Source organism: Mus musculus, chromosome 14 (genome assembly GCF_000001635.26).
Source record: "Mus musculus strain C57BL/6J chromosome 14, GRCm38.p6 C57BL/6J".
Lineage (NCBI taxonomy): Eukaryota > Metazoa > Chordata > Mammalia > Rodentia > Muridae > Mus > Mus musculus.
The window spans coordinates 116,002,958-116,015,654 of record NC_000080.6 but is presented as its reverse complement, the minus strand read 5'-3'; the positions used below and the strand labels follow the sequence as shown (position 1 = coordinate 116,015,654).

The window sequence follows — 12,697 nt, the reverse complement described above, 5'->3', positions numbered from 1 at the left end:
CACAGCAATTATGGGCATCACTTAGAGTCTTTTCCCAAGTTATCTTACCACTTGGTAAAATAACAATTTCCATAGTTCTGTCTTCTGAAGAATTGATTTGCTTTGAAAAGAAGGATTCATATAGTCCATTAAAATACTAAAAATATTCAAAAATATATCTTTACTTCAATTGCCTATGCTGTTCTCTAATGCTCCTCATCTACTACAAAGAGGTGAAGACTACACTTATCTGTGGGTACAAGGACAAACATACAGATTATAGTTAGGGATTATGCTAGTTAGTAACGTGCTGGTTTGTGGGGTCAACTCCAAGATCCATGACAGGTAAAACTTCTCTAGGTAAGAAACATGTTGAACTAGTAGGAAAGTGACTTTATTACCTTACCTCTAAGCAGAGGAGTCAAAACAAAAATACTCAGAAAAAGTTTATGTGTATTAACAGTATGCAAAATGGCCCAGTTAATTTTAGTTTTTTGTCTATGGGCAGAGTCAGGAATGCATATATATATATCTGTATATATGCATTATATATGAATATATATTATCCAAGATTATATATTCATAATCTCCAAGACACATGAACTAAATATCTGATTGGCAGAAGTGGACTTTGTAGAGGAAGCAGTAGGGCTTTTATCTTTATCATTGAACTTATCCGGCATATGCTTTGTACCTGTGATAAACACAACAGTTAAAACAACATGGGAGGAAATTATTTATCTCTTCATACACTTTTAGGTCATATTTCATCACTTGAAGAAAGTACAGGGCAAAAACTCAGGAAGGAGCAGAGGCAAGAATCATGAAGGAAAGTTACTTACCAGTTGGCTTCTCTGGCTCTGCTTATCCAGCTTTCTTATACAATTTCATGACCCCTTGTCTAGGCATGGTGTCACCCACAGTGAGCTGGGCCCTCCTATACCAATTAGCACTCTAGAAAATTTCCCAAAGACCACTATGACTAAGCCAGTCCCCAAACTGACATGTCCTCAGATAATTCTGGATTGTCTCAAGCTGACTGCTGGCTCTAGAAAAATGGGTTGACCCATTATTGAGTTTACAATTTCAGTGGATTATATTGGATGTCAGTAGCTTTATAGGAAAGTATGCTTTCAATAAGGGGAGCCAGCAAGTTGCTGAAGGGAGACATTGAAGATTATATTCTGTCCCCACCTCTTTCTATCTTTTCTCTTCAAACACCATGAAATAAACACCATTGCCCACATTGAATGCTGCTATGGTGTTATGTCTCAACACAGTTCCAGAAGTGAGGGAGCCAAAGATGAGTCAAAATGCGTAGTTCTTCAACTAGTTTGGTTTTCTTCAATATTTTGTCAACAGCAAAATAAAGCTGGCTGATATAAAAGTGATTATTTTATAGAGTTCTGGGTTTTCACATGAGCTCTGCACTTGTCCTCAGCTTTTTCTTTTTGTAATCGTTATTTATTTAATTATATATTTATTCACATCCCAAACGCTGCCTCTGCCCCCTTCCTGATCCCCCTTCAGAGACGCTCCACCTCTCCCCCTCTCCCCCTCTCCTTCTCCTTCAAGAGGTTGAACTCACCCTGGGTATCTGCCCACACAGGTGCATCAAGTCTTTGTCAGAATAGGCACATCCTCTCCCACTGAGGTCACACAAAGCAACCCTGTCGGGGAGCAGATATCACAGTCAGGCTCTAGATATACAAGAAGAAACTTTGCTCCAGTTGTTGGGGGACCCACATGGAGACTTGAGTTGCATGTCTGCTACATATGTGCAGGGAGCCTCCTTCCAGCCCCTGTGGTCTTTTGTTGGTAGCTCAGTCTCTGGGAACTCCCATAAATCCAGAATAGTTGACTCTAGATTCTTGTTAAGTAATTAGCCCCATCTCCTCCAAAGGCAGCCTTCCAATGACTGAAAAGCCTCTCAGGATTCACGTGGCTTGTTGTGTTTGATCCTTCAAATCCACACTGAGCCTCATAGCCTGCCTGCTGTCAGACATGGCAATCTTGCCAAGCAGAAGGTTGTCACTCTCCGGCAGCTTATCCAGTCCTACAAGTACACTAACACGTTTTTCACAAGGAAGACTGGAGTAAAGATTCACAACTCTGATGAAAATAAGATTTTTGAATATAACTGTTTATTTTCCCCCTCTAGGATAGGAATCTGTGTCAGAAACAGTTTGAGTGATCAGCTGCTGGGATGTCAGCAATAAAACTTCCAAAATGTAATTTAAACTTACATATCAAACCTGAAAATTAACTACAGGTTTTCACTACCTCCAGATGTTTCTATTTGTAACCTGTTAAACCCATGCATGCGACTTACACTAAAAAGCAAATGTCATTTTCAAATTTAATATTATCTTGTATAAAAAATGAAATTTATTTCTTCTCTGTAATAAATGACAGAATCACTCACAAAGAATATATCAGCACATAGGAGTCATGTGCTTCAGGTGAGAAAACTTGAGACTCATAGTTCAGCCACTCCTTGCTGTCACAATAGTGTGAAGTCTGGGTTTGAACTGTTTTATGTGAACTAATGACAAGTGCACATTATTCATTTACAGGATTGGCTTGCCCAGTGGGCATTAGTGTCTGACGGTTTTGCTGTACACAGTATGTACACACACTCTTTCTTATGTTATGTTGATTATAATCATAGCATGCATGCACATGCATGCATGCGTGCACTCACACACACACACACACACACACACACACACACACATGCACACACACATCTTCCCTTCTCATTTAGTGGCATCCCCATCTTTACAGTTTCTGATCCCTTTCTAGAATATATAATATGTTTTCCTTTCTTTGTCCTTTTTAGCTTAAACCTAGACAAATAATTTTTAACAATGTTCCAAACCTACTTGAAGATTCCAGGCTATGCCTAGTTTAAGCAAAAGCATTTGCATGGACCAGTGATGCCCAGTTGTTGTAATCTCCCACCTTATCACCTCATAGACCTTGTATTAGTCAGGGTTTCTGTTCCTGCACAGATATTATGACCAAGAAACAAGTTAGAGAGGAAAGGGTTTATTCAGCTTATACTTCCACAGTGCTGTTCATCACAAAAGGAAGTCAGGACTGGAACTCAAGCAGGAGATGATGCAGAGGCCATGGAGGGATGGTACTTACTGGTTTGCTTCTCCTGGCTTTCTCAGCTTGTTTTCTTATAGAACTCAAGACTACCAGCCCAGAGATGCTACTATCCACAATGGGCCCTCCCCTCTTGATCACTAATTGTGAAAATGCCCCACAGTTGGATCTCATGGAGGCACTTTCCCAACTGAAGTTCCTTGCTCTGTGATAACTCCAGCCTGTGTCAAGTTGACACACAAAACCAGCCAATAGAGACCTCAACCTCTACTTCGCTTTCTGCTGTTTGTTGTATCCATGAACTTTGGGCACTATCCTAAAACATAACATAAAATCTCAACACAAATTTCAAAAGTGAGTTATAAATCAATGCTTGGATTTTTAAAATACAGAACTATACTGGATGTTTTGTTTACATTTCACTAGAAATGGAGCAGACGCTGAAGGAAAGGTCATCCAGAGACCAACTGACCCACATAGGCATCCATCTCATCTGCAAAAACCAAACCCCAACACTGTTACTGATGCCAGGAAGTGTTTACTGACAGGGGCCTGGTATGGCTGTTCCCTAAGATGTTCTACCAGCACTTGAACAATATAGATGGGGATGCTCACACCCAACTATCAGACTGAGCCCAGGGACCCCAATGGAAGAGCTGAAGAAGATGAAAGGGATTTTAACTCCATAGGAAGAGCAATATCAACTAACAAGACCACCCAGAACTTCCAGGGACTAAACCACTTACCAAAGAATTTACTTGGAGGGACCCATGGCACCAGATACATATGTAGCAAAGGATGTCCTTATCTGACACCAATGGGATGGGAGGTCCTTGGTCCTGCCCCAGGATAGAGCAGTGAGGCAAGAGTGAGTGAGTGGGTGTAGGAGCACCCTCAAAGAGGCAAAGGGGAGGGGCGAGAAGGGGGATGGGATGTGGGATTTGTGGAGGGGTAACCAGGAAGGGAAATATAATTTGAAATGTAAATGAATAAAATGATTAGTAGTAGTAGTAGTAGTATAGTAAAGAATGAGAATGGAAGAAAAAACCAACAGCAAGGGATTGGGTTGTGAGTCGATTACAGTGCTACAATGGCTGGCTGCCCCATTTACACTCACATCAGCTCTGCATAGACTCTACTTAAGCAACCTACTCACCAGCATTTGTTCCCCAGTGCTCTGTCTAGGATGGGGTGGAAGCTCAAGATACTTTTAGTTTCCATTTCTCTACTAAGTAAGGGTATTAGTTTTTTTTCAAATATTTATTAGTAAATGGTGGTTTTATGTTTTTTTTTTTTTCCAATTCATTAGCTCAAATCATTGATTGGAAGATCTTTTTGTGGTGGGTAATTTTTGTAGTTTTTTTTTTTTTTTGCACATTCTAGATATTAATCCCTACCTGAAGTTTGCTTGGCAGATTTTCTCCCATTCCATTGACTGTTCCTTTATTGATTATTTCCTTTGATGTGCAGTGAATTTAATTTTATATTATTCCAGTAGAATTAATTCACTCACAATGGAAGCTGAAACCATGGCCTTTCCTATCAAATTTATGCAACTAGAAATATTAAGTAAAATGAGCCAAACATTAAAAGATACAGGTAATGGATATTTTATTTCAAACATAGCCTAACTTTTATATATGCATGGATATGACAGGAAGTTTGTAGGTCATGAAAGAAAAAAAGTGCACATGAGAGGAGATTTTAAAGTCAGGTCAGGAGGGATCTAGAAGGGAGCAGAATGCAGCATGAGGGGAGGAAGGATATTTGAAAAAGCAGTGGGTCTGGGAGAGAATCTGGGAGTCCACAGGGTTGACAAGTACTTATAGATGCAAAGTCAGAATGGAAAACACTGCAATGAAAATCATTAACCGTAAAATCAGACTTAAAACTAAATAATAGACCCAATGTGTTTGCCAAACAGTTGTGATAATGGGAAAGGGTCAAGGGTGTCTCTATGCTCAGGCTGTGATTACAATGAACATCCAAGTTGAAATCAGAAGGAAAGTAAATTGATAAAATCTACACAGTACAAAAATAGCCTGGCCAAAGAAGTCTACATCATAGGTTAAGTAATTGATCCAACAGGACTACAGGGCATGAAAGAATACAGTGAGGAGGAGGAGGGTGCCTGGGATAGAGATTTTAGATATGAATCCTTGACAACAAGTCCTATGATTATAATTATGTCTCTTTGATGTATTATATGTTATTATGTCTGTCATTATGTCTCACTTGCTTCTAGCAATGTGTTATCAAGAAGAGGAATACAACCAATGATGCTTCCTAGTTAATGTTCGTGTATAGAGCATTGCTCTTGAATATAGACCAATATTTCTAGATTTAAAAGTACATAAATATCCGAAATTTGACTGTTTAGGATGTAAAGTCATAATATTTTCATATGATATTGCACAATTATGCATACATATTATAGTATGTTTTAATAGAAGTTCGTATCTACAACACTTGCATCTGACAGCATGTCCTGCCCATGTGACAGGTCGAGAATGTGATACATAATAATCTGGCTCTCACGCTTACAACATCCATTTTCAGTCTGTTTCTAAACATCAATAAATGATGACCGATCGCTTTCACTGCCGTGAAACACTCAGTTGGGTGGTTTTCACTTTTATGTTGAACCGTGGTCACTTCTATACATACTTTAAACATTCCACAGAGATCCTTGAGACACCTCACAGGCTATCTGCAATAATCTTAACATAGATTGTAAGCAGTCATTTTCTTTATGGTAAAAATTAAGACTCTGAGGATTTCAACATTTTAATACAACCAACTACAGTTTTTGTTGTTGTTGCTGTTGTTGTTATCCAGTTAATTGTGTTGAAGAATTCACAAGCATTTTGTCACGTCAACCTATCTTCATCTGTATTCTCTGTGTGTATCATGTGTGTGTGGGTGGGGAAGGGTGCGGAGAGATTTCGAGAAAGCCCGTATTTTTGAGTGCTAAAACATGAATGTGACTGCATGAAGGTCAGAAACCAGGCTCCAGGATGGGGTCTCACCTTTCACGTTGTTTGAGGTAAAGACAATCTGATGTTTTCTTCTGAACTGTGTGTGGTAAGGTGACTTGTCAGAACGCTTCCGAATATTCTGCCTTTGTGTCTCATTTCACAGGAGAGCACTTTAATGATGTCTATGTGCTACTATGCTCAGCCTTATATAGGTTCTGGGTATTCGAACTTGGGTCCCCTCTTATGCAGCAAGCACTTTACTTACTGTGTTTATATCAAGATTAAAAACTAATTTTTCAATCATCTTACTGACAGTGTTTGATTCAAATGAGATCAGAATTTGAAGTTTTATGAAATAATAAAATTTCATAAAAATACTCATATAATATAATCATTTAAAAAATAGTAGGCATCATAATTCAAGACAGTTAAATGATTTTTAAAAAATGTAATTTAATTTTTTAGCAGAGTCTAATTACTATATTTTGTCAAAAAGCAAGAGAATTTTAGAGCTTGTGAAATGGGTTTTTGCTTTAATGAAAGTAAGGAAGTAAGCCACTTCACTTACATTTCAGAGGAAGGAATATAAAAGGAAATTGAAGGTGAAACTGTTGGTTCAGCCACAGCATCAGAGAGAAAGCACTCTGCTCTCCCTGATAACACAGAGTGGCTAAACTCCATCTTGTCCTCCATACCCTGTCTCTGATTAGCAGTTCCCAGTTCTCCTGGGCTTCTGGGTGGAGGCTCAAGCATATTAGTCTAACTGATTGTAAAGGACCACTTTGCAATATGTGCCCAAGTGGTGCTGCAACATCCGGTACTTCCCGATAGGTAAAGGAGGCTGGCAATATCTTTTTCCCATTATTGTAAAATATAAAACCAATACCTTGATAAGACAAGGAACCAAATATGTATGGTAACATTCGCATGCTCATATTGGTGTGTGTATTATATAAAAAATGTCATGGAAATTTTCAACATAGATGTACTATATTATATAGTTGTAGGGATAAAATATAACTTGCTAAGTGCTATATGAACAAGTGGGTAGACATTTTTATGCATATCTGTGGTAAATAACACAATAGGTTTAGATAGACTCCTTAGAGACAATATTTCATTATATGTGGTTCCTCAGGTGGTTATACTTTTGGAATAGCAAGTGGAGGCCAGAAGTTGCCTCAGGGTTTTGAAGTGTACACTATCTTATAGAGGACCTGAGTTTAATTCTCAGCCCCAACATCGTAAGCTCTAAACAGCCTGTAATTTGAGATTGAGAGAAATGTGGACCTCTGGGTGTGGCTCCATGGGTACACTCAGTCTTCGGCAATTCATACTACACAATTCAGATTTTCTAACTGAACATTAGCTTCTATTGATAATCTCTCTGTTGAAATGCTGCTCCCATGAGGCATAGCTCATTTTCTTCACTGGTCCATCTCTTTAATTCAGGGACCTACGACAGGAAAATATCACCCTCACTGTGTTGACCTCTTCACTAAAATTGGGTTTGTATAAATGTGTAACTTCATCTTATGAAGGTGGTACTGCGTTTTGTTATCTCTTGAACAATGATTTTTTTATATTTTTCTACTTTATACGTTTTTTTCCAAACTGATTTTAAAATGTACAAAGTTGAAGCTTATAATAAAAACTGTAATATATTAATAATAAGAATCATTAACATTTACCTACTCTGCATTTTAGACTATTTCCACAATCTTTCTATTAAGCAATTGCTTCCATATCTCTCATTTATGGTTAGAATAGTTAAAGTTTAAGGTAGTTGCATAAGCAAAATTTCTCAGGATATATCAGTATTAGAATACCCGATGACCTTTAAATCTTTGCAATTTGTTTTATTTCCTGGAAATCATTTTTCCTTCTCATTCATAAAATCCACTTACGGGATTCAGAACAAAGAACAGCAAAATACTGCAGCAGTTTCACACTGACCCCTGGTTTGTTTATACTATACTGGTCTCTTTAAAAACTACTACATTTTAAGAGTCAGAAACAGCATTCTGTTGTATTCTGTTTCGCTAAGAAGACATTTTTAATAGAAGCATCCGGTCAGAATTTCAAGAAACATGTCACTGAAAAAGATGACATACTTAGAAGTTAATGCCATAGAAGGAATAAGAAGAGAATGTTGAGGGCAGCATATAGGGCACAATCGATGCCAGCAAAGAAGTCCTGGAGAAATAGTGTTTGGAACAGCGACATTGCTCAGCAGGTAAAAACACTTGCTGTTAAGAATTACTTCAGCCCAAGTTTGACAATGTACACCCTCACAGTAGAAGTGGAGACTAACTCCACATGTGTGTTCTCATAGGCGATGTGTTCAATATATACACAAATAAACAAAATGTACCATCACAACCTTGTAAATTTTAGTACTACAAAATTTTAATTTACAAGTACCTCTCTAATTACATAGTTTATATATCAAGTATTTTTATGAGGTACAGAAAACTATAATTGTTTCTCACATTGTTCAGCCATCAGAATTTGATTCATTGTTCCAACTTATCTTCTTTTGTTATTGAGTATAAATTATAACAATAAAGAATTCCCTGCTTCATGAGTCTCAGTAAATATATAAGATGCCCATTTCTAATGAATGTTACAAGGCTCCAGCCAAGATCTGCAGATGACAGTTTAGATTGGACAAATTTGTTTTGGTTTTTAAATCTTTGGCCATACTCATAAAGTGAAAAATTAAACAAAAATTCACATTTCTTCAGTATTCAGAGGAAAAAACTAATAGGCACTTAAGACATCTTTGTTCTTTTTTTTTAATATTTACACCTGGATAAGTGTTTACATCTGTTCTAATGGAGTGCAAATCCATCCTGTCAGGCTAGGCAAAACCCTATCAGTTGTCAACATGGCTAGTACTTTAAGTATGTTCATATTTCAACCAAATATCTTGCTGCTATTTTGCTTAACAATTAACTTGACAGCAGACACAGAGACTAGGGGAACTATTCTCCAATTTAATCTTCACGATACTGAGACTTTAAACTTCACGATTTATCATCTTCTCATCAGGTGGCAAAGAATCAGAAGGCGACTACGAAAGGACTCAGATGAGACACAACAGCTGAGACTTGCAGACGTTATTCACTCTGAGAAGATGTAAACTGGAAAGCACCTTGGAACAACTGGGCTTCAAAATGTATTTCTATTTTGTTTTCTGCTTCACTGACCTGAGGCTACACTTGTATGAACTAAAAGATTGAGAAGTAAAGCTAGATCATTGTTGGGACTACTTACCAAGATTTCATTGATGGCTAAGCAGAGATAATATATCAGTAATTAAAGATTTGACACGTGAAGTGTACTTATTAGAGAGCTAAAATCACCTATTTGGACATTTTCTTGTTAAACTTTCTACAATGAAGTGTAAATTATGGTAAAAGTAAGTTATGATTAAAGGCATCATTCAGTACAACACATGGAAAAGGAGTGTCTGGTTTTTATTTGTAGTCAATGTTGTTGGACCATTGATGGGTGCAGTGAAGGACAGAAGAGAATGATGAAGTCAGTGGTGACACCATGTGAGGATGAATTGGAGTTGTACCTCAATAAGGTTCCACACCCAAATCAGGTGCTCTGTATTCCTCATGAGGTGTCCCAACTCAGGGACTTACTTTCTCATTCTGGCATTCTTGGAATACAAGGCGGCTAAAAGGGTAACCTTTTCAGGGATCCAACCAGAAGACTCATGGAAGCTGAGAATGTAAACTCACAGAAGAAAGAATGAAAACAAACCGTGTCACAGATGCATAGTTGTAATAGATCCATACTTAAAAGAATACTCTAACAACCAACATGAAATAATAAATACATGGGAAACACATCACAGACTAGAAGAGAGAGAAATCTGGCTTCTAAGGCACCTAGCTATTCATTTCTATGAGTCTACAGGCCAGTAAGAAAAGAGTTGGCCTAGTCGGCCATCACTGGGAAGAGAGGCCCCTTGGTATACCAAACCTTATATGCCCCAGTACAGGGGAATGCCAGGGCTAAGAAGCTGGATTGGGTGAGTAGGGGAGCAGGGCAGGGGGAGGGTATAGGGAACTTTCGGAATAACATTTGAAATTTGAAATGTATATAAAGAAAATGTCTAATAAAAATGTGAAAAGAAAAGAAAAGAGAAAAGAAAAGAGAAGAGTTGACTTTGTGTAAACTGACATCCTGAGGTAAGTCTGCTTACCTCTGTTTAATTCATCATTGAAGGAGAAATTTGCCTCAGAAACCTTGTCTCCTGTGCCTCTGGGGCTGTTTAGTTGAAGCCATTCAAACAGTCCTTAAGTTATGACCTTGTTCTAACCTTAAGTTATAACCCATTGGGGCTCATCCTTATTCTTTTGTTGCCAGGCTTTGTCTTGATTTATCCTTTCCTAATAATAATTGATTCCACATTAATCTCTTCACTTCTTTACTGAGTTTTCTTTACTGAGAAAATTGCCCAATTATCCTAGGACCTATACTTGGATCCAGTTTTTCATATCTCCTTACCATGCTTTGGAAAAAAATCCCAGTGGGATATATATCTTCATTTTTCCAACTTCCAGATGTTTCTATTATCAAGCACAATTTGCCTATTCACAAAAACTGTACTTTAGGATAATGCTTATTCATACAGACTAAATTACAAGTAACCTATGGTAACGAGAAGACTTTATGTATTGGTGAGATGAGATATATTATTGATTAAAAGAGGTCAGAAAATTATTTGAGGTATGTGTTCTTGGCACACAATGCAGAATCCTTGAGTGTCATAAGAAAGAAGTTTGAATTTGTTCTACAGGAAGCTGAAGAGTCACAAAACATTTCTCCAATCAGAGATGGCAGAAATGTGCCACTCAGTTCCCAAAATAGTGTGAACCACCAAGTGAAAATCTCTGTGCAGCTCTCAACTTTACCAGCTCTTGTTACTAGAAGTTAAACAGGATGTTCACTTTATTCTTCCAGGAGCACCATCTTCCATGAGTTTATGTATAACTTATAGTTTTGATGCTGTGAAAATATCTAAGCTGACTTATAATTTTATGAATTTGGAAAGTATAATTTCTTTTGGTACATAAAACAGTAAAATAAGCACATGGTATATCAGCATGAGATAGAACAAAGTTGAAAATATGTTAGGCTCACAAGTTTTAGAGAGATAAATTTTGTTGGTTATTATTTTTTTTTTTGATACTAGAACAAGTTTAATTAAGCAAGAACATTGCGTGTTAAAGTTGGCTGCCTGGTTCTCCCCTATCAGCTAAAACCAAAACATAATGGTTTGAAGAAAGAAGAAACAAAACTCCCTCTGAAATAAAATAAAGTGAAAGTTCCATACGAGGAATTTGTTAACAGACTCTTTTCTCCTGCTAGGAAGTATGGTAAGCCTTCATATTCCACAGACTCCTGGGACATACTGATGGTGATAATGACATGTCTCAAGTCTGGTTATAGTGGATGTGGCAGGTAAGGCTGCCTGCTTGACAAGAGAAAACTGTTATGCCTTGAGAGGATATCCCTGCCGGGCAATAAAGCCTCGTCCAGACACTTACCTGACCTGGGGTCCTGACACCTTCTCTAAGTGAAGTAAGAAGGAAAAAACTCAAGGACAGAGAGGAACTGAATGAGAATGAAATTATGCTATTTTCATCTAAAGTTTCCACAAAGTTATAGGATAACCTTTGAGATCAAATATTGGTTTTATCTTTTCTTGAATAACTTAGCTTAAGGCAAGATATTGCTGATCCATTGCCTTAGTTTATAAAATCATCATAGAATAAACATTCTGATTCACTAAATAACTTTATTAAATTATTATGCTTAGCATTTAGAAACAACTGTGATAACAGGCAGATTATACTTAGCATACATTTTGTAAAAATGTTTGAGAAGAGTTAATTCTATCCCTTCTAGACCAAAAAACAAAACAAAACGAAACAAAATAAAAACCCAAAATAACAAAACAAACAAATAAAAACATATCTAGCTCATAGTGGTACAAAAACTCACTTAAGAAGACAATGTGTAAGAGAAGGAGAGGGGGGGTGGGGAGTAGGGGAAGGAGAAGGTGTAGTGTGAGAAAAAAGTAAAGAGGGGAGGGGACAGCAGGCATGGGTGGGAATACTATTTAGAAAGTCTTTTCTAATGACTTTATTTTTTAAGCATTTTACCCATTTCCCCTTGAATAATTTAAGGTTTTGACTAATGTGTTTTGATCCATTTTTGAATTGATTTTTGTTGAATGGCCAATTGTGTTTACATCTTCTATAGGTCGACACACACCTTTTAGAGCATTATTTGTTAGGGACACTATGTTTTAGGTACCGTTGTCAAAAGTCAGATGAACTCTGTGTAGGTTTATTTCTGGGAACTTTATCAAGTACTATTGACACTTACTTCAGGTCTTATATAGGAAACCATATTTTGGGGATTTCATGACCGCAGCTTCCCTAGAGTCTCTAGAACAAACTATCTAGTAGTATGTGTCCTCTTTGGCTCTTAAAATGTTTCTATTCTTCTTACTTGGTATTTCCTAGCCATTAGATATAGGGTTGCATTTGATATGAATTAATTGGGACTTAGGAACTCCGTGGTCACCTATTTTCTGA

General features: G+C 37.3%; 1 protein-coding gene across 3 annotated transcripts in view; it reads right to left on the bottom strand.

The window, feature by feature from the left end:
• Positions 1 to 12,697, bottom strand: part of Gpc5 (glypican 5) — a 1,432,992-nt gene that overhangs the window by 509,538 nt on the left and 910,757 nt on the right. The window contains exon 8 of one of the 3 annotated variants that reach the window (XM_011244876.3): positions 1,568 to 1,649. The exons of the other annotated variants lie outside the window; for them this stretch is intronic. Coding sequence (XP_011243178.1) covers positions 1,594 to 1,649 — 56 coding nt within the window. The 3' untranslated portion in view covers positions 1,568 to 1,593. The remainder of the gene's footprint in view (positions 1 to 1,567; positions 1,650 to 12,697) is intronic. 3 annotated transcript variants of the gene reach the window in all.